Consider the following 24217-nt stretch of genomic DNA (forward strand, 5'->3'; position numbering starts at 1 on the left):
CTATTCCTCTTAAATTTTCAGCAAGTCAACAACAGATGCTTCGCCGATGATTACTCAATTAATAAGTCAATTGTCATTGACTTGCTGACTTAGAAAAGAAGAAGAAGATGATACACTGCGTTGTAAAAGTCCTTAGTATAGTTGTTGTATAGTCTTTAGTATAGTGAGAGGTTACCTTTGGTATTTTTTCACTTTATAATATATTTGTATTTCGTTACCAAACTTTATTTAAATCGAAGTATTATTCATTATTGCGTGTTACGGCTTCAATTAGTTCATAACTGTAAGGGCAAACCGAGACATATTTGAATAAAAAAATGCTAATTGTAATCCTAACGCGAAGGACATACCTCTTCAAGTCTTTTCGGGGAAGTTTAAATGCCAGTTATGATAACACTACTAAAAAGTTTTTTCGTACGAAGAAAACGAAAAAGAGAAAACAGTAACAAAACATACCGGTTTTGTCTCTCTCTACTAATTGTTAACAATTTACTCGCAAGCTCTATTATTTTTGTCGCAAGCTCTATTATTTTCTATTTATTTATGTAAACAATTCATAATAGTAATCAGCCGTAATTTGAAGAACATTTTCGGATTAAAATTATATTTGCATTGTGGTTGAAAGATGGGAAAATTGAAGAACATAGAAAAGGGAACAACAGAAAACCATCAAATCATCTGTGGTATGCAAAAATGTCAAGAAAATCGGCAACCGTGGCGGTTGTGTATACACAAAAGTCATAGAAAGCAAATGCAAAAAGGAAAACAATTGTCAAATTTGTCATCAAAGTCAAAAAATTGGCGGCACATGTAAATTGGTTAAAATTCATTAAAAAATATTTCGAAAATTTATTAATTATCAAAGTTTGAATTAATTGCAATTAATTTTTTTTTCATAAGTGAAATAAAAAGCAAAAAAAGAAATGGTTGAACGTATTGAAGATTTAAATTTACCTAATGCTGTTATTGCTCGTCTTATTAAAGAAGCTTTACCGGATGGAACGAATGTGTCGAAAGAAGCTAGAGCGGCAATTGCCCGAGCAGCTTCAATTTTTGTCATATTTTTGACCTCAACTTCAACAAATTTGGCGCATAAACAAAATCATAAAAGCATTACTACCGCCAATATCTTAGATGCTCTCAAGAAGCTGGAATTTGAAAGTTTTATTGATCCCTTGACACAAGATTTAGAAGGCTATCGCAAACTGGTAAAAGAGAAGAAGGAAAAAACGAAGAAAGAAACATCGACTAAAGTGGATGATACCACCGCCATCGCCACGAAAGACGCAAATTAAGAAAGTGTAATGGAATTCTTTTCATTTTAAGTGGGTTTAATGTTTTAAATTATATTGTAGCTTGATCCAATTTGATTGTTTTTAATTCATCATCATTTTCGTTACAATTATGTTTTTTTTGGCTTGTAGTCTGTGAGAAAATATTATAACTTATATTGTGCTTATAAAAAAGTGTTTAAATTGTTTCCGAAAGTCGAAAGTTGTTTTTGTAAAAATCTTTCCCTCTCGCAATGTTTCTCGCGAACAAAATTAAAACTGCTAAGAAAATAAGTGAAATGCTGGCTTTTATATAAATTTTTGTATTAGAAATTAATAAATAACGAAATTTACAATTGAGCTTTTTCTCTCTTGTTTAAAAAACTTGTCTCATTTCTTTCTTTCTCCTTACATTTAGAGAAGAGCGCGTTAAACATTTCGGGTTTTCTCGCATTTCGATACCTGTAATGAATGGAATATATTTGGGGATTATTTTCTTGTTTATTGAGAGAAAATATATGCAAAACATTCACATCAAAAACAGGAAATCGTCACTGGCCGTTTACTTCCTTAATATAGTTTCCAATTCCATATTTATGATCGACTCACATTATTGGAGTGCACGATTTTTCAGGTGGCTCTTTTATTTTCGTCGATTCCGAGAAATCCCCAAAGCCTAGTCATCGCCCAGGACTGACTCTCTTGTCATCGCCCAGATCAATGTTAGAATCTAATTGCTTGACTTATAAAAATAACTGCATAAAAATTTAGAAGCAAAGTAATATTTTGGTCTTCCTTTAAGTGATATATAACTAGCACAACACCTTCCGGACCGTTTTCAAATTCTCTGCTTCTTTTTACAAATATTTGTTTATCTTTGAGATAATTAAAAGATATGTGCTTATTTCGTGATCAGACTCCTTTTCTGCAGGCTACAAACGTAAACTTTGAGTCATCCTGCAACCATCATAAACATCTTCTTTTTATATGATTTGCAGAAATAAAAGCAATCAATTTTATTCAATCGATGGAATGTATTTCAAAGATACTTAGCTAATTATTTTGCCAATTTAATAAAACTCCTTAGTAGCTTTGCAAAAGCAAAAAACTTTCTGGGATACATTTTACGCAGGAGCTCGTAAAAATAAAACTAGTTATTAAATTCCTGGCAGATTTAGACTTGTACTGATGATCTTCATGGGCACGAGAACGCAAGTTTGCACGTTTCATTCTTTTGTTAAAGCCGGCGTCGATATTATGTAAAGAAAGTAGCGTATTTCAACAACCATCAATTATTTCCTCCTTGAAAGATGGTTTTAAGGAGTTTTTCTTTTTTCGATGAATTGCAGCATTACAATACGATACTTTTTCTCCTCAGATGATCTTTCCAACTTAAGCAAATGCAAATGGCTAGTTGTTGATATTTAACAGCTGTTTGCTACTTAGCGCTTTTTTGTTTCTTCTTCTTTTCCAAATAATTTCACGCTTCTTCTTTTCGAGATTAGTTCACAATAATATTCTTCAAATATATTTTCTGCTTGGAAAGAAAGTAAATTGGACATATAAGCCACGAATCTGTTGGCTTAGTCCATCTCCATTCAACATACTAAAAAAAAAAAAAGTCCATCTCCACCCAACAATCCAAAAAAAAAAATAAATAAATAAACAAGCTAGGAATTATTTGTTAGAGAAAAATATTGAAAAAATTCTTATAAAACGTTTGTAGATATATAAAACTATTAAATACATTTTAATTCTTGTAAATATGTAATGGATTAATATTGCAATCGATTTCACAAAAACGAACGAAGACATCTCTACGAAAGCTGACTATTTAAGAAAAAATTCAAGGTAAGGATTTTTTAGTACAATGTTGTTGTTGTTGTTAGAAAGAAATGGCGTGCTTGTGAGAATTCAATTATATTTCGATAAAATAAACATGAAGGCGGATCTGATTGTGAGTGAGATAAGTTAAATCCAATTTTTAGGAATTTTTATCTGTTTGTCGATATTACTACCACTTGAAGTTTTCTTCCAACAGTCAATTTTGCCCACGGAACTTTCCTTATCCCTATCTACATTTCGAAAATGATACAAAAAAAATTATTCTCATTCCTTATCCTTATCCAGAAGACATTACTCTTATTTCTTATCTTTTTTCCGAAAATATTACTCTTATTCCTCATTCTTACCTTGAAATTACATCGAAACTTTGCCCCGATTATGATACAAATAACATTTTTACTCTTCCTTTTGGAAGTTGCATCAAGATCTTTTATCCATTATCTTTTCTTTTTTCTTTTCCAAATTAAAGCATTACGATTGTAAAGCAAGTAAAGCAATCAACTGGCTCTTAAATTTAGAATCTAGTTTCATCATCTTGGGGCAATATTTTATTTTACAATTATAAAGCAACTAAATTCTTGAGCGATCACTCAGGTCTTAAATTGAAATCTTCTTTCAGATTTGCTTTTTTTCCTTTCTTGGTAATTGTGGAGCGAAAACTCTGAAATAATAATAATAATAGTCTCTTCACAATATTTTCAATTCGTCAAAATTGAGACCTCAGTCCTTCTAAAATTTGACAACAAACTACGTGAAAACAAAAGAAGGATGTTAATAAGGGCTTCATGTCCACGGACCGCCGTGCTAAAAACTACGAAAATGCAGTGAAATCCGTTATATAATTTTGACGCATCAAAAATACGTAGCCAGTATTTGCTGTAATTCCAAGAAACCTGTCCAAATCCTTAGCATAAAAGTTGTGGGCAATCCGTGCCTCAACGTAAAAGATTGGTTGTACTCTAGGATATAATTGAACTTGATGTTAAAATTTGCTTATTAAAGCACTTCCTTCTTAATTTAAGTCATAAATTAATTTTATGTTCATCGCAAAGAAGTGCATGTGAAGAAACCACACTCGCTGGCGAAGACGACTAATAAATCTTAAAAAAGAATGAGAAGATTATATTTATATACGGATGGTAGTCATCTACGTACGTATTATCTATCAATACAATTCAAAATATGCGTTTCTATATATATATTGCATATATATATGTATATATATATATTTGCATATTTTATACTTCAATGAATTTCATTCAAGAAATTATTATTTAATTGGGGTTTATTACTATGTCAATCAATCTGTCGTTCGTTGTCCGTTTTTACGTTATTGGCATCTTGCATTCATGGGGGTAAACATATCGAGGAATACATATCAAACGCGCAATAGACAAATGCACATTAAATAATTTATATATATAGAAAAAAAAAAAAAGATTTATACATATGTATATATGTATGTATATGCTCACGTAGATGTATATATATATATATATAAACATTCATTTATTTATTCATGTATAGGTATAAAAATCAATGCTTGAAAAAGTTCTTAATTGATAGTTTTAATATCGCGTAGTATTTTCTTTATATGTTTGCATGTGTATATATTATTGCGCGTAATTTTTTTCCTTAAAGAAAAAAGACAAAAAACATATTGATATCTGGATCTGAAAGAAAAATCTCTTTTTTTTTTTGCTTTGTTATATATATAAGTTATAAATTATATTTCCAATCTTCATCGGTTAATTTCTCATTATTGTTGAGCAGTTCCCGGAAATCGCTGGTTTTCTGCTATTGAAACAATCGTCAAAGTCATCTTTGTATTCGTGAAAGTTTTACTCCCCAACAATAACTCTTGCTTCGCGGAATAGAATTGGTAGAAAAAATTTCGAACTTGTTTGAAAATTTTCGAATTGAATCGCAAGTAACATTCTAAACGATCTCATAATTAAAATCGCATGCGATAAAGTTATTGATATCGTATCTAAGATATCTTATATGGCGCCTTCCATAGTGCGTTGCTATATTTTTGTTATCATACTTAAAAATGTAAGCATATGTGAAATCGTATTTGATAAAATTTTCTAAATCCAAGGGTGGTCGTAAAAAGGAAAACAAAAACGGTTTTCGTATGATATCATGACTGAAATCATAAGTGATATCACATATGTGGTATGATGAATGTTATGTAAAGAGTGGTACATGGTAAAAGCAATTGATCGTATATTAATTATACGATTGGTATGTGACGATAGATATATCGGGAAAGAAATCAAGCTTAGCGATCAGATATAAACTTCCCTGGGGTAAAGCCGCACTTTATCTATCGTTCTTTCTTTATTTTTCTTTTCTCTGACCATAACCGTGTTCGTTCTCGTACAGAGGGCATCCACTCAAGGAGTGCTCATAAAAAACAAAAAAAAAATTTCATTTCCCTATGATGTCATGACCGAAGTTATAACTGATATCATGCTTGCGACAGCATTGTCATTATTAACATTCTAATGTCCTGGATCTTGCACCTCTTTTTTAACAAATGCTAACACTATTGTTTAATCCTTAATGCATCCTTTAATATTTAATAGATTAACAGGACATGTATGCATTTTTGTCAAGCGAAAAAAGAAAGAAAATTTAATGAAAACCTCAGTAAACGCCCCATGAGTAATAAAAAAATAAAAAAATTTTTTTAAACAATATTTGCAACACTTCAGAATGAAATGACGTTAAAAGATGTGCCAACTTAAAGCAAGCCATACGAACAAAACTAGTTAGGCGAACATGATACCAATTGGAAAAATAGTATAATTGAGAAGAAAATTATTTATTTTAAAAGCCTTGTCGCCTTTTTCCAAAATATAATAATGAAATGACAATAAATTGACTTTCCGCGTCGCACTGACGGAAGATACATTTTTTTGTCTGCCTTTACTTTTCGTTTTCCGTCTCTATCGCGTTAACAAGCAGGCGTCTTTGCTTCTCTTCCATTAAAAAGGAGGAAAAATATTTTGTTTGTTTGTTGTTATTATTATTGTTATTGTTTGTAATAATTGTCATAAATTATTGAGATGGTTGCTGTTTTTTTATGGCTTTGCTTTACAGCCTTATTTGGATTCACACGTTTAAACATACGCAACAATATTGATGTTTTCGCTTCAATAGACTTTAAGCTGTTTGTAGGCAAAGGCGGCGTATATTTGCATGTAAACGATTTTCTCTTTCAATTTTGCATAGTTAAGTAAAACTTAATTGAAATGAATAAGAACATTAAAGTCGGGCAAGGCCGACCATTAAAAATCCTACACTAATTTGCCAAGTACAACTATTCACCCGATTTTGCTAATAGTATACCAAGAACTACAGATTATTTTCATGCAAAGGCATACTCTCCACGAAGATCGGCATATTGGAGAATGTCTGAAACTTCATATGACGTCATCTAACTTTAGCAAATGCAATTTACTTTCCAAAAATTTTATACATTTTCAGTTTCTTTCATGAAAAACTAGAAAATGTGTTTTCTCTCCGCATAAGGTCTTGCTTTTCATGACACGCTTCATATATGTTGGGGTTCAAAAAGTAAAGCCACATGATCCAATTTCCCTACCGTGAATTTTTGAGCTAAATTGCTCGTTTCCATTATGAAATATGAAACATTAAACGTTTTTATGAAAGGGTTATCATGCAGGAGAAAGTGTGTAAGAACGGGGGTCCAAGACATAAACCCATGTGCATTTAATTTTGTATACAAAATTATTTCCAGGAATAAATTTTGAATTTAAAGGATCCTCCTGCAGTTATATGTACCTTTCACCGTCTTTCATTTATGCGCATTCATGCATGTATCTACTTTCATTTCTCTAGTAGACAATTTCTATAGACACCTGACTACGCGCGCTTAGGCTTCAATATAAATAGTTTCAGTCGTTTATTCCCTTATGTATGTTGAATAAAACTGTCAAAATAGTTAAAAGCACTTGTGTCTAAACGGATGTACAGAAGCAAATACAGACTTGATTAAAAGTTTGTGCTTTTTTTATACCCATCATTGAAGAATGTGGGGTACATTCATTTTGTCAAAACGTTTGCAACATCTAGTAGGTAGCCTCACACAAAGTGTGTATATTCTTGATTAGCATCGAATTTCGTCAGTCTGGGTGTGTGTTCGTTCGTTTGTCCATCTGTCCGATTTTCCTTCTATATGTCTGTTATCCTGGCTGCAACAATGATGTTATCGACTTCAAACTTGGCAGAAATATTGAAAGTTTTCGCACGCAGGTTAGTATTGAAGATGGGCTAATTAAATCGAAGGACACGTCTATAGTACTGCAAAAAAAGTGGGACAACTCGTTTTTAAAAAAGAGTAAAAAATTGGTTTTTTGCTCATTACGCATAAGCTAAAGCAGATGAATGTACCAAAATTTGAACGCATATTTTATTCGTATAAAATCGGAAGAAATAAACCACGCCTACCCAATAATATAGTGTATAGAAATTCAATTCAACGCAGAAACAAGCTTCAAAAATCCCATAAAGTATTTAAATTCTTGGGCAGTTTCAAAGTTGGAATGATCCTAAGCACATCCGCCTGTCCGTCGGTCCATCTGTCTGTCTGTGTAACTGTATAGTGATTGTGCTAGACATTCTCTCGGTATCGAAATTGAAAAAGAATTTGGAAATGACTTCAATTTTTTCAAGGACAAGCCTACAACGTACGCAGATCTATGCGGCAAAAGCCTTTATTTTGAAAATAAAAGAATCCAGCCGCGCCCTTTCCATATCATAGAGCATGAAAATTTAATTATTTCCTTTTTTTTTGTCTTTTTTAGGCTAACGGTTAGGGGTATAAAATATTCGGTCAGGACCGAATATCATTTTCTTACTTGTTTTTTTTGGCTAAATTTTGTTTTACTATAGAGAGAATGCAGCGGATGTTTGACAATCAAGAGGCAAACTATGACCAGAATTTTTCTCTTATGACAGTTGATGATAATTGTTTGCTAAAAAAAAAAAAAAAAATTGAACAGAGAAAAAAGTTGTAGACCGGCATACCTGCAATAACATACACACAGTTTTTGTCCTCCAAAAAAAAAAAAAAAAAATGCTTTAAAATTTCATTAAAACGATAGGAACAATCGAAAATTTTATCTTTAATTTACTTAAAATATTTATATAGAAATTGTTCCCTACCTTGGGCTTATTACAATCGTTCATTATGAAATGAAGTCGTTGCAACCCCTTCAGGATATAAGGGGACAGATCCGCATTCGAATTCTTTATATCCTACACCACTTGTGCATATGTAAAAGCGAAGAGGACTTGAGTTAGGATCCACCTTTTTACTATATCGATCGATTCAATATCAGCTTGTTCTTTCGTCTGATTTTTGGGTTCAGCTCACAAGTCGTAGTTTTCGAGACATTTTGATGATTTTCATAATTTCTTGATGAAAATTCTACTTCTTATGGGTTTGGATCATTTAGGCCTTTAATTAGGACTACAATCTCCATAAGTGGTCTAACAAAAAGGCAGGCCTTAGTATACCAAAAAGTTTGAATTTTTAATATTTTTTGATTAAAATTCGTTCTTAATAAATCAACTACAAAAAACTGGGATCCTATAGACCTTTTTTTGAAACCGCACCGTATATAGGGACTCTCATGAAAGCAAAGTCTTCTATCGCGACAAAGTCTAATATGTGGTTATTATGTGTTGTTATGACGGAAGCAATTGGGAAATAACGACATCTTTCATACTTGATTAAGTTTGTGAAATTTAGACCAAGTTGATGTGGTGAGTATCACACAATAGAAGGGCTTTCATAAAAATTATGCATTTACAAAAAGTAAATATATACATTATGTATACAGACTTTAGATTCATCCCCACTGTATGTACTAGTAATTGGACGCCAGACAGATATATCAGGATATTGGTGGACTGATAGATATGGCTGAGTTGATTTAAGGTCTTAGAGTGACTTAGCCTCCAGAAAAAATATTCTATAAATATATATTTATATTTCGATGCATATATGATCGAATCGTGTTAAGCTTGGGATGGGGACAGGGATCAAGGCTCTTTTATATTTTTATTACATTCATCTCCAAAGATCTGTGATCTTTTTTTGCTGTTAACACGATGAGATTTTATCCTAAAAGCCTTCCCTCAAAACATTTGGCAACTATGGCATAACCTAAAACCTAAGGCTTAACCTAAAAAAAAACCACATTCTCTGAAACTTATAATTCAGAGGTTGAAGCCCCTTGATTAGTCGCATTGAAAACCTCATAACTGTATATGTAAATATATATACATATATCTTTGATCAGTATCAAGTTCTGCTTTCATTCAAGCGAATTCCTCTGACGGATGACGAACATTTGCTCTATTCTGAAGGGTCATAGGTCAAGTTAAGGAAATATTTAACGAAATCTCTGAGGTCCACTTGTACAAATTGAGTAGGTATGCGTTAGGTATATATTTATACGAATCTAGGGGAAATCTATTGTTTTATTCCCACAAGCTCAAGAGATTAGGTTACTCTTGATTACAAATTTGAACATTTGTGCTGTGACACTTAATGTTCTCACAATTCAGAGCTTGAAAACTTATTGATTGGACCCACCAAAAACCTCATAGATATATATATATATACATCTTTAATCAGTATTAAATTTTTCCTTCATTCATATGAATCCGTCTGTCATTCGTTCTTTTGATTAGTGAAAAATTAAATAGAAACCAAAAATTAGAATAGGAAACTGGCGACGGATGGATATATTCTTAAGTAAATATTTAAGGAAATCTCTGAGGCCTAGTTTTATGAACTACACAGGTGTCCGTTGGGCACACAGTCACACGAAACTAGAACATATCAATTATTTTATGTCATTTCTGACAAATGCAATGAAAGACTAATCACACTTTCGTCTTTTTAAGATGATTCGTATAACACCATATTGCGGCTGAAATTAAAACCTTACGTTGCTTTCATGAATAGACATAGGATAGCGACGTTCTAAAAGGAATAGTGGTTTTATTCTTTGACTGGTTTAGTATTTGGAATGCTTTTCGATTGAAGGGAAATAGCCAAACAGCAGTGCAAGCATTCAATTGTTAATTTTATCAAATACATAGATAGATTCACATATCAGCTTACTCTCTATCTGCTTTGATGTGTGTAACGTGAATTGCGCTAAAATCGAATGTTCCAGTAAACCTTTACATTTGGTGTGAAAATAAAACATCTGGAAATTTAGGGATATTTACTCTTTTCGAAGGATAATCTAGTGTATCGTAAGCAAACCTAACAGGATTTTAACATCACGAAATAAAAAAAACAAATATACTCTTGTAAGTTGATCAATATGTAATTTTCTCATTTTGGTCGACTTGTAACTATAGTACGTAGTGCTATATTACGACATAAATCACTTTCGTCCATATGACCAGCCACTCAGGGTGTGCCTCCCATAAGTATGGGCTTGGTGGTGATCAGAAAGGGTTATAGAAAGAGAGAAAAGGTGGAGAAAGGGACTAGTGTTTGTAAACGTTCGATTTGAAAATGGAAACATTAAGTTCAGTAGCTTGTTCCAAAGGCAGGCAGTATAGTAAAACAGAAACGAGTCGCAGTGGTGTGTTGTGCGGTAGACAGGTAACTCCAGAACGAGTTATTGAGATTGCTGAGAAAGCCGGGTAGTCCTCTTAACGGACTGAATTGGCGGACAAATGTCCTTTATCCCTAGATGTATCTAGACATAAACACAAGGCAGGTATCGAGAGTTTTGGACACACTTTGATCGTGACTGAGCCTTTCGCCTTGCGCGGCCGAGGGCCTTCAAGCAAAGCTTTGAGGTCTTCGCCCACACATGCGAGATATAATCTCATTTTGGCCGGATGTAGATGGCGCGTTATCCTATTAATGTCCGAAACGTGCGTTACAGAGCAGGAGCTATTAAAATGAACAGACTTAATTTCTACGTATAAGTACCTATCCTTAATTTATTTCCATGTTGGCGTAGTCTTCATCTACTTGCCCTATGGGTAGTTGTACCCTAATTTGTAAAATGCCAGTAACTTGATTATTCTACATAGAGAATTTGATGTTCTGCTGATAAGATTTATGGTAGCATATGGGAAGAGTAAGGTAAAAATATCAAAATATCCTTTAAAGTGTCTGGGAGAATAAAAATTCGCTTGTCATGCTCGCTTACTACATTGACGGCATCTGTCATTTTGTTCGTTTCCTTAAATTACGACTGCAAGCTCGCAATCAAATAGGCGTCACATATTTTTGCATGAAGCTGTTCATACATCTTAGGACGTAAAAACCTCTAGATGGTATTTACAAGTCGTAATGCTCCACAATGCCTAGTAATTCATCAAAATTTCAATAAATATTCTTTCACTTTGCATCATGTTGGATGATGGATTATAAAGCATTCCCTTATATCCCTTTCTGGTTTATTTAGTTCAGTTTTACAAAGAAAATTCTCACCCAAAGGGGTCTTTTGAGCAATACCACAGAGATGTTAAATGTCACAAGGCATTTTTTTTCCTTAAATAACTTGTGGTACAGGGTATATTAAGTTAGCGCGGACGTATGTAGCACCCAGAAGGACTTAAGATAGGTCCACTTGATTCAAGATCGTTTTCTAAATCGATCTAAGCCTGTCTGTCGGTCTGACGCGGGTCTATGTGAATTGGTGTTCAAGTTGCAGATCGCAATTTAGGAGATATTTTGATTAAATTTGGTACACATATATAATTTAGTCTAGGGACAAACGTCATTGGAAATGGTTCGGATCGCACCACTTTTTCGAAAAAATTTCCAATTTTCAACATTTCTCGGGAAAAGTTGTTGTTTTTTGTTGCGAAGACAGTTCAAAGTTAAAAAAACAACTCAGCGCTCTCGACTGTCGTGGCAGCTTCCATAAGTGATTGCTTTCACTTCATCATAGGATCAGAAGGAAATGAACGATTTTGTGTAATTGCACACATGTGCGTATGTAACTGAGGCAAAGGTTGCATGTTACAATCATTTAAATAATTGAAGCATAGAAGCGTTCTCCCATGTTATCTTTATGGGTATTGCTATTGTAATAATTTGGGCATAATATGGTGGGTGTAAACAGCTATTGTTGCTTTGCTCAATGGTTTATAGCTGATTAGAACGCACAGCTATTAGATGCAGTCGCTGTTGTGCGGCGCAAACAGTAAGTAAATTTTTATGCTCTACACCACTGGTGGTACAGGGTATATTAAATTCGTGCTGACGTATGTAACTTGCAGAAAGGCTTAAGATAGACTCACCTCTTATTCTTTCGATCGATACAGAATCATAATATGAATTGATCCGAGCTTGTCTGTCCTTCTTGTCTTTATCCATATCCAAATGTATGTTCAAGCTACAGATCGCAATTTTTGGTGAAATTTGGTGCAGTCACATGTTTTGATCAAGGACGAACGCTATTGAAAATCATTCGGATCGGTCCACGTTTTCGACCACTCCCAATATATATAGCATTCTATTCTGAAAAGTCGTTATATGGAAAAAAATTGCAATTTTCAAAATTTGTCGGCAAAAGTGAGTAAGTAGTACTATTTCGGCGATCTAAATTGGTACGAAAACTTTAGACCGGCTGGGGCAATTTTGTAACCTATTCTCATAAAATGAAAACTAAAGTTCATACGACGAAAAGGTATAATTTTTAATGCTTCACGATGAAAATTATATCATAATAGTAATTTAACACAAAAAAAAAACAAATGTACTAAATTTGGATCATTTCGGTCTATTTTTGGATTTTACCCTAATAAGGATTTTCACGAAAATTGATCCTTTGCAGAGCAGAAAAGTTGAAGTTTTAATATGTCATGATGGAAATTGACCCATAATAGTAATGCCATACAAAAATAAGAATGTGGTATAGGGTATTTAGTGGTCGGCCTTGCCCAATTATAATGTTATTACTTGTTTTCCTTTAGGTTCAGTATTAAGTCATACAAATCAAAAGAAATACCGGGAGATTGCAGAAAATACAAAAGCACTGATAGCCAGACGCGTACAAATAATCAAGAGTCCGTCTAAAAATTTCCAAAAATGAGCAAATCATTACCAAGGGGAGGGTCTGTTCTTACAATTATGCTCGCACTTACAAGGCTAAATGTTTTGTTTTTATTTCTTCTTTCTGTCGAGTTGGTAGTAAGTTATCTCTCTAAGCAATCGTTTTACTTTGAATTGGTAAAGATATCGAATACACGTGTGTTGATTTTTTTGATCCCAACGATGACTGTTTGTTTTGTTTTTAATGTAAATGAACGGTTGGTTGAACACAAATCGCAATATTTGCCGCAGCAACAATAAAGAGCAACACCAGCTGATGCGTTAGCTGAGATGACGTTTGGAGGGTAACTATATTCGCTTTATGTTCTTTTCATCTGCTGCTGCGCATAATGCTACAATGGCTGGTAACAGCTGTAATTATTACCACTTGATGTCATTATTTTCACCGCAGCCGTCGTCGTCGTCGTCGCCATCGTCTACGTTATCATCCTTATTATCAACTTGTTATTTTATGCTTTCCTACTGCTCGGTTTTATTATCTGTCGGTTTGCGAACAATTTAATTTGACCACATATACATGTATGGACGCTATCATGAGTGTGTGAGTGTGTGAGTGTGTGTTTGTTCCTTTTATTTTTATTATACGGATGTACGTAATGTAATGGTTTGTTACAATTTGTTTCTATTCATCGTCTTTCTATGCGGAGCCGTTAATACGAAAATTGTCTTTGATATAAGCGTAAGCATGATGTGTCTTCATAGAGAATACGTAAATGCGTTTGTGTCTCATTTCGTTTCTTTCATTTTTTGCGTTTTGGCTCCTGTTTTGGATACTGATGTCTTTAGGAGTTTGTTTTTGCTGACGTTGCAGTTTTAGATGTCCTTAGTGCATATATGTCTTTGTTATTGTTCTCTTCGGCTGAACTTTTCAATACATCCGTGAACACACACATCGACATATATATGTCGGTATGTATATATATATATATATATATATATGCCCATACGTCCGTATATATGTATATACATGTCCGTACGTCCATACGTCCTTTTGTATATATATGTATATATGTATATATATATATATATGTCCATGTATTTTCTTTATTATGGATTTGGCATTGGTTGACTTCTCCTCTTAATCTGTGCCTTGAAGAGTCCCTTAAGATTGTACTGCAGGTTTACGGTTACGGTTTCGTACATTTTCTTTTCTCATGCATTTATTCATTCATTCATTCATTCATCCGCACTTTCATTCAAACATTTTATAACTCGGCAGAAATGTGCGCGCCAAAAATGCATGTTTCACCACAAATGAATTTTAAGCCTTACGACCATTTTATTGAACAATTTGCAATGACATCAAAGAGTCTTTCGTTCGTTTACGGTAATCATCGTTTAAACACTATTTTACGTAACAGTTACGAGAATTAAAAACAACGCGCACATATTATTATTCAATAAAAATAATAATCAACCAATCGGGCATAAGTAAGTTTTTCATATAACAAGAAGAAGAAGAAAGAAAAAAATATTTTATTTGCGGAAAATTTTGTGAAAAATAATTCAAAAAAGAATAAAGAAAAATGAAATTTTTTTAATATTCTGTACGGGCGCTAGAGCTACTACTCATAGAAACTTTTATCGTTGTATCTATTGTGGTTTATAAGTAACGAGCAAAAAGCATTAATTTTTTTATATCTGAAAACAGAGGTAGTGTGAGGTTATGGTTGCACTGTGGTCGTTCCCTTTCATCGATTTGGCCTGCTTAAATCGGTTTAAAATTTGATGCTGATGTAGAGTTTATATAGTTTATCGGATCCCCGAAAGCCTTTGCTGAGTGTTGCACACGTTTTGACAAAATTAATATGCTCTTAATACTTCGGTAATGGGTGTAAATCGACAGTTGGATTCGGCTACCATTAATAACATTATATTTTGCGAGTTTAAAAGTTCCACGTTTCCGCTTGAGTAGATGAGTAGGTAAAACCCGCGGCTACCAAAGTCAGTATTCGCGGGTTCAAATCTTAAGTGCGGTGGAGTGAGGGCACGCACACCTATTACTATACTACAAACTATGCATGAGAACTCGACTACTTCATAACCAGCTGCTGGCTGTTTAAGTCAACCGATCTAGACCATTTTCATACCAAACCTGCAGGTCGATTTTCTGAACACGTATCTATCAGGTTTTCCAAAATATCTTCAAAGGATCGAAGTTTCGGGAGGAAATTCTGAAAAAATTTTCGCTATTCTTCGAGGTTGTTTTAGTTTTTCATTTATAATGGGCGTGTATATTCGCAGATGGATCTGCTGAGCATGTATTTCGAAATAGTTTCACAAGATCGAAGATTGATAACGAAAATATGAAAAAATTATCGTTACTTTACGAGGTTGTTTTAGTTTTTCATTTATGATGGGCGTGTTTGTACGCACATCACACCCATTTTTTACGTTTGGATTCTTAACCGACCAAGAAATGTTCATGTCAAATTTGAGCTCCCTGGCTTAATTTTTGCTACCGTGACAAATAGAAATAGGCATAGGCCGTTGAAACCTCGCAAAGTATGCTATGTAGAAAAAATGTGATGTGTAATGGGTTTTTGTAAGATTGTAAATTGAATGGCATGAAAAAGGTTGAACTCGGTAGTAGAGTTAAAATGTAGTGAGCATGAAATATTCGATCACACGACGAATCTAGTTTTCTTGCTTCTTTGAATTTAATCTAAACATATCTCAAGTACCTTTTAATGTAATTAAAATCTCATTTTTATACCCTACATCGCTTGTGATAGAGATAGAGTTTACCAGTATGTTTGTGGGAACATATTGGGTTTAAAATAGACTCACTTTTACCGATCGTTTCACAATCATTTTCTAAATCGATCTAAGCTGTCCATCTGTCCTTGTAATGCCCGTCTATGTAAACTTATGTTTATCCTACATGCTGCAAATTTTTAAGACATTTTGATGAAATTTGATTGTTGGGTCAAGGACGAACCCTATTGAAAATGGTTCAGATCGGTCCACTTTGCCGACAATTTCGCGACAAGCGACGCTCTGTAATAATATTAGGGCTTTCTAAAATAGTGCGAAATATTTGATTCCGCTGGAACAAATTTTTGAACCCTCTCCCATGTAACCGTTCACACGATAACTGATTTTTTATATATCAAAAAGGTATAATTTTTAATATTTCATGATGAAAATTAGTTCACAATAATATATTGACATAGGAATCAATCTTAGCGAATTTGAAATACTTAGGTCTATTTTTTGGATACCATCGCATACAAGAATTACTCCAATATGCGGGCTTTCGTGAAAAGTATATTTTTGCTTAAAAACAATGTATAACTTTTGGTGTGAACGAGCGAGAATGAATAATTGTATTAAGCAAAGTGATGTAGGGTGTCTAACAGTCGGCCTTGCCCGACTGTAATGTTCTTATTTGTTTTGATTGTTTTTATTTTATTCGAGTCCCCCTTCTTATTAAGTATAGTAAGATATTGTTGATTTAATTTTAAATGATAAAAATATTTAAATCGCATCGTCACTGTGACACTGTGACGGCGCCATGCATACTATTACAATGCAATAAATACCATCAACTAATACATTTCGTAAGAAGTATAGAAAAGATGCTAACTATTTTAATTGAGAGATCACTCTCAAGCATTATTTAACAAAAAATCACTTTTGCCCGCCCGTATAATTTATAGATTTTTTTTTTTCAACACACACGCGCACTAGTATGTGCCTGTAAAGATTTACGGATATAAATATGTGTGTGTGTAAATACAAACGTACATAAATTGCTTATATCACTTAAAAAGATCAGTGTTGGATAAACTTACGCGGTGTTTACTTGTGTATAATAAAAAAACAACAATTTTCTGATGTGAATTTAGATGAAAAGAAAACAAAAAAAAAAAAGAAACCAATTTTTAAATGCAAATAATTTCATGATAAGATTGACGATGACGAAGAGTAGTGTTTTTTAGATTGTAAAATGAAGCAAATTGAAAATGAATAATAAATCATAAGCAAACAACATTTGACATCTTGACAAGATCAAGTGTATTAATTCTTAAGCCGTGAACTTCAATGCAAGTAGCGAGGTCATATTTTTACATTAAATAAAAAAAACTTTCTTGATATAATGTGAAATTTTAATAAGATGACCTTATTAAGCTAAAGAATTTTAAATTCAATCTTGGGGGCGAAAAAAGTGAACACCTTACCTTTTACGAGTCAAAAATTGTCTCTCTTTGATACCCGGCCGATAAGGCAGACCGAGCTTTCTTTAGCAAATGCAGGCTTGTAAGTTTGGCCAGTAGCTCCTTAAATGTTATTTCCCCATTAAAGTGTGTGTGTGTGTGTGTGTGTGTGTGTGTGTTTTTTTGATCCGCAAACTGGAGGTAGAAATTCTTCAAGAGATATTGCTGTTACTTTACTATCAGCATGCACGATTCGCCGCCCACGGGGCCCACCTACTAAAAACTACCATTCACACACGCTTCCTTCACCACTCTCCTTCGCGGGATCACCGTTAGGTATTACTTCGCGGAGGTTGGTTGTCTTTAGCAGATTGTGTGTGTGTGTGTGGGTGTGTGTGTGTGTGTGTGTGTGTGCCTTTTCCTCTTTTGAGGTGTAAAACTATCAGGCCTTCATTTGAGAGTGGTGGACTAAAAACCACCTACATCTCTACCCGTAATATATGACACGAAAACCAATTATACCTTTACAGGTAGGGTTGCCGTTTAGGCACCAGGTTGACGATCTTCGCTTCTCTTTATTTTCAGTATTTTTACGGCAAACACTTCTGCCGTTTGTCAGTTTGCCTGGTTGTGCAGCATTGTTACGAGATTTTAAGGGAAAGCAAACTCTCCAATCTCTGTTTGTAGTTTCTGCCATTTGTTGTTGTATTTCGGACAGACAAAAAACACATTTTCAGTGGTCTCTACGCCAAACATGATCATGCTCAAATAGGCTCAGAAACATCCACGGCCGCTTAATAACTGCGTTATGTAGAAATCTTCCTCAACGTGCCGTCCATTAATTCATGCTTGCAGTTTCGGTATGAGTGAATCTCCCTTTTTTTGGCCTGCTTCAACGAGTCTGCTATTCGGCACCTTAGTTAGCGCATACATCGATTGGCATCATGTCAGCAAAGACCAAGAGCGTGACTTCCAATACCATATGATATGTGGCGCAAGCTCTTAAGACCACACATTGGATATGCCTTGTTTCATGTATCTTGAATATGACGGTGTCTTGAGTGTCTTTTGCCGAATGGCGGAGCCATAGTTGCTGCTACCACGTACGTGTATATGTTATTCGTATAAGGGCTTTTTATTGGAAATTGTCATTCTTTCCAGATTTTGTAAGCGTGTTTTACACTTTGAGCTCCTACGTGGGTTTAGGAATAATACATCGATTGATTCAGAACATTGTTCCATGTAAACTCGTCTGTTTGTCTGTTTGCCGGTCCGTCTGATGTGTGTATTCACTTGTTTTGATGAATTATTACTTTGTTTGTACGTGGAACGTTGAAAACGGTTCGGATCGATCCGCTTCTCCAACCATTCCCTACATAATGTCTTATTTCGATAAGTTGTTAGATACAAAAAAATCGCTGAGTAATAGTATTTCAGCATCCTAAATTGGTTTGAAGCCTTTGGATCAGATGGGGCAATTTTTTAAACCGCTTGTCACATAACCGTCCTACGGAAATTAAATCATTATATGGTAAAATGGTCTAATTTTCAATACTTCTTGGTGGAAATTCTTTTATAGTAATAATTCGACATAAAAGTTAACCTTAACGAATTTTAACTAAACAGGTCTATTTTTTGATCCCAACCCATATAAGACTTCAAATGAAAAATAAGCCTTTTACGCCAAACAGATAACCCTTTGAATATTTTATAATGAAAATTCATTTTTAGTAAATTAATCATAGGGAATTTGAACTATATAGCTTTATTTTCTAAGGGCTCTCGTAAAAGCATGCGGCTTGTGATGATGGAAGTATATGAAAAATAATAAAGTTTTTGAAGTTTCCAGAATCTGGGCTTTGAGTATCCCCCAATATGAGGACTTCAATGAAATTTATGCGTTTAAACAAGCCAATGATGTATAAATTTTAGTAATGTAAGGTATCTAATGCTCGGCCTTGTCCGACTGTAGCAGTCTTATTTGTTGTTAAAAAGAAACAATTTTGTCCCCTGTGCACGTACATAAAAAGACACTTCTCTTTCCCATCAAAATTCCCTGCATTCTCACGTGATTCCTTTTCGTTCCTATAAATATTTTAATGCATTTTCTTTGCATATTTTTATGTGCTATAAAAATGCGAAAAAAGTAACATACTGTAATGACTATAATTAATATATTCTTAATGCTTTGATGATGATACAATTTCGATGAGTATACAATTTTTTTACACAATATAAATAATTGTTAAAATCTGTTAATACCAGTTTACCACTTCAACAAATAACATTTGATTACTTTATCAAGAACTTGGGTAAATTTAATATTTTTTTTTTTTATTTTTCATTTGAACAACAAATAACTAAATGTTGTGTACATATTAAATATCTTACATTTCTTGCGTATGCAGTGAGCGTATTATGTGCACCAAGTACGTATGAGATTGTTCGTGTGTCATTCTTAAGTGTTTACTTAAAAATTGTGAAATCATTATTACCATCGGTAGATAGAAAAGTAAAATCAACAAAAATCGTATGACACTTAAATTATGGATTTGTGTAAACTTATTACTATTATCTCTTCCTACCGGTCTCACTTTCCCCGGCCGGCCTGCCTTTCCACAAGTTTTACTTGTGCGTCTATAAATCATTTGATAATTTTTCTGATTGGTTGACTGCGTTAATTAGCCATAAATAATCGTTTTGTTTACCCTGCCATCAACTTTAAATTGTGCTTCCCTCGCTCCCCACTGCATACCCGCTTAAATTCGATTTTATTTAGTAAAAATTCTTTTATGCAAATATTTTGCTCTGCTTGCTTTACTACTCGGTTAATACTCAGAGTTTTTTCAACATTACGCGAGAGTTCATTTGGTGACGGGCTACATGTTGGTTAATCACATTCAAAAAATTACTATTTTTTTTTTTTTAATATGTCGTTAGTGTGTTTTTGAATCTTTTATGTGTTCCCAAAATTTTTCGAGCAATTAAAAACAATTTTTAAATTGATTGACTTTCAGTCTAGAAGCGATTTTTATGAACTATATAAGTGTATAGAATAAACAGGAGAATAGTGAATAGTTTAAGGAAATAAGAAAACCTTGATATAAAAAATAAGGGGAACAAAGTAAATTGCTTCAGCGTCTACCATTAAATGCGCTAAACCACCCAAACTTCGTTCAAATAACGATTTTTCAAACCAAAATATTATATGGGAAGTGCTCGAGAAAATGGTCCGATCTGAATCGTTTTCAATAGCGCCCATCGTTGAACCAAAAAATGTCAGTGTACCAGATTTTAAAAAAATATTTCTAAAATTGCGGCCTATAGGTTGAACATGAGAAAACGAGACAGACCGACGGATATATAAGCTTAAATCGATTCAGGAAGTGATTTCGAATTTGATCGCTATAATGAAAGCTGAATCGATCTCAAATCCTTCAGGATGTCATATGCATTCGCACAAATTGTACCACAACTCGTGTAGATTCTCAAATTGTATTAGCTAGATTGTATTTAGATATCATCTACCATTTTGAAAAATATGCCTTCTTAAATATTTTTCATTCGACTGTTCAGATTTCTGTGAACCTACAACAGACGCTTGGATCTAGCTTAAAGGCGAAAAGGATCTCGCTAAACAATATTAAAAAGCAAGTTAATATATTAAAACTTTACCGATAGGATGTTGGGCCGCCCTATTTTGAATTGCAATGCTACGCGGAGATTCTGTGCTTTTCTTATACTCAGTGAAAATTGTGTCTTTTCTATTGTTATAGGATAGCTAGATTTAATAAAATCTTTTATTTTCATGATAAATTATATTTATAATCACCTCAGTTGATTAATAGGCTATTGGGCGATAGGCGTCGGCGATAAAAAACCGATTAATAGGCTATCGTTTGGTAGACGGTTAATATATTTTCCTAGCTGATTTGTGTGATATTCTTTACAATTTTTGTCTTTGGATACAAAATTGTCTACTTAGCAAATTTACTCTTATTTTTGCATGAAGCATGTAGCAAGTAACCCATAAAAAAACTATAGATGCTACATAATTAAGTTTTAAAAGATTAAATTTTTCTTTCTCATCGCATGCGAGAAAAACTCTGCAGTGCAACATCGTAGTACTATTATCACAGAAACAGTTCGTTTACAAAAACTATAGCATAAGAAAATATAATTTTTAGAAAAATTGTTGCATATTTTAAGAGCAACAATTAGCAAATATCCAGTTTCCGGGAAAGAATAAGAAAAACAAATATAAAACACTGTAGTAAGCTATATTGCATCATGAAGTACTCCAAGACGACCTGCTGTTATTCATTTAACGACTCGTCAAAATTAGACATTATATGGGACATGGTTGAAAAAGTGATTTGTTCGTCCGTCTCTTCGTGCTTGGGCCAAAACATGTCAGCATAACAAATTTCATCAAAATATCTTAAACACAACAAAACGGATAGAGAAACGGAAATTGATTTAAGATAAAGAGTTGCATGGGAAGTGGTCAAAGAAATGTGTTTATCTGAACTATTCTCAAGAGCTTTTGGGCATGGTCCAAAGCACCACATTGCGGAACATATCGTTAAAATATCTCGAAAATGTGAGCTGTAAGTTGACAGCTGGGATAGATGGACGGACAAGTTTAAATAAAAGGTCGCCACGCAATCGCTTTCGCTTTACCTTGATACGGACCCTTATGGATTCTTGATCCATCCTCACAATATCATCGGTTCGCATGTCGCTTTTGTGTGGCTTTATAACGAAGCATGTGTTGCACAAAACCCGCGCATCTCTTTCATCTTTCGGTGTCCTCTAACATGACCGCTAGCAGATTTCATCTGAAAGTCCTGTTTCTCAAACATACCCAAGTTGCTCTTCAATATCATCTTTAAGACTGTCGTCTGTGTTATATAGTAAGGTTTCATCATACAAGTGACTGTCTGTACGGGAAGAAGCCTGATGTTGTTGAGCTTTTTATAATAGTCTACCAATTAACAATGTTGAACGCGTTTCTGATTTCTAACGTGATGATAGCAGATTCCTTCTGCGTCCTTGTTCTTTTGGGCTGCACCGACCACCTCCGCAATAGCGTCCATAGTGTATCGTCATTGGATAAAGCCAAACTTGAGCTTAAAAACGCCGCCTCCAGCCTCTCTAATCAATTTCCTACGAGTTCGACCCCGTTGTCCGGCACAAAGATCGATCTTTGTGAGTACGGACTATCTAATGTCTTCTTGAGCTTTTTTAACAAAATCGGAAGCTGCCTTTTCCAAAGTGTTGAAAACGTGCCAAGTCTGAGAGACAATGTTATCGACCAATTGTATTATTTTCTTGGGTATTCTAACGTTCGACATGTTGCATCGATTTCATTCTCTGTTAATCATATTTCCTAGCAAGAGTCTTGTTAACCCTGCATGTTACCTACATGCGCACAAACACCTCTGTACCATAAATGGCGTAGGATATAAATATATACGTACAGGTATATATATATAAACGCGTAAAATATCTAGGCAGGCAAATGATTCCTTGCAAATTTAGAATTATTCCTGAATCGATCGGCGTGATAGAAGAGATGGATCTACGTCCAACCATTCTGAGTGCTCCTTAGCAAATGATTCCTTGCAAGCATAGAATCATTTCTGAACTGATTCGTACAGTAAAAGAGATGGATCTGTCTCCAATGCTTTTGAGTGTAGTATACATCTTTAAAGGTTTAATATGCTCTGTATTGCAAGTAGTGTAGGGACGTGAAAATCAATATTAACTCTATCCTCTTACTTTGATCAGGAAGAAAGGTTTCAACTTTCAATTAACAAAGTTAGTATAGCGCCACTGTATACAGGGAGAGTAGATCCATCAAGCGAACATATTTTTAAGAGAACTTTCTCGATAATTTATCGTGCATTTAAGAGTGTAAAAGTAAAGTCAACCGTTGGTTTCTTTTTATTATTATTTTTTTTTTTTTTTTGAAACGATCGTTAACAAGCGAAACGAAGAGAGATATCATTAGTTCAAGAAGAGACCGGCTTTTATTTAGCGTTATTTGAGTAGGGTCGCGATGGGGAGAGGAGAGTGTAAAAGAAAACGTTTATATATGTGAATTTCAATATGGTTTTTTTTTTTTTTTTATTAATAAGTAGTGGAGTTAAAAAAAAGTTAGTTAATAAAAAATTTGCAAAAATAAAAAGAAGCAAAAAACTATACCAGAGGTACAGGTTTTTTACTTTTTCTCTCGCGCGGGTTTTGTTTTTTCGATCTGCAGCAATATATTCATGTCACCATTGAATAGGTAAGAGCGGCGTCGTTATGCTAAAAATAACTGTGTATACTGTGTGTCTGTCCCCTTTGTATATATCTTGAAAGAAATTGAAAAAAAAAAAAAAAAATGAAAAAGAGTCAATTGAGTGGCGCTATCTAAAACGTGTGAGTTTTCTTACTTAAGTGTGGTGAGCACAAAAAATTATTTAATGCGTTCTGTATATGCGGTGTTGCTTTAACATTTAAAGAAACGAAAGTCAGTCAGTCAGTCTATTGTTGTGCGTCTTCGTGCCGTTAACGTTAAACTTTTGCGCAAATAAATTTTTCAACAAAAAAAAGAAAAATAAATAAAAATAATTAAAAAAAAAAAAATGAAAGAAAATTTTATTCTCTTGCAATCTTGTGTTAAATAATTGGAAAAAAAAAAAATAATAAATCATATATATATTTTTTAAAGTGTAAATTAATAAAAAAAAACAAAAAAAAAAAACAAAAATGTAAATAAAAAAAAGAAAATTGTGCTTAAAAAAAAAAAAAAAAAA

At 33.7% G+C, this 24217-nt stretch overlaps 1 protein-coding gene across 1 annotated transcript; it reads left to right on the forward strand.

The window, feature by feature from the left end:
- The first annotated feature begins 587 nt into the window (after positions 1-587).
- LOC119640003 (DNA polymerase epsilon subunit 3-like) lies at positions 588-1531 on the forward strand. Its single transcript, XM_038037778.1, has one exon. It carries the CDS (start codon positions 924-926, stop codon positions 1293-1295), a length of 372 nt encoding a protein of 123 aa, XP_037893706.1. The 5' UTR covers positions 588-923; the 3' UTR covers positions 1296-1531.
- The last annotated feature ends 22686 nt before the right edge of the window (positions 1532-24217 follow it).

This window comes from Glossina fuscipes, unplaced genomic scaffold (assembly GCF_014805625.2).
Source record: "Glossina fuscipes isolate IAEA_lab_2018 unplaced genomic scaffold, Yale_Gfus_2 114, whole genome shotgun sequence".
Classification (NCBI taxonomy): Eukaryota; Metazoa; Arthropoda; class Insecta; order Diptera; family Glossinidae; genus Glossina; species Glossina fuscipes.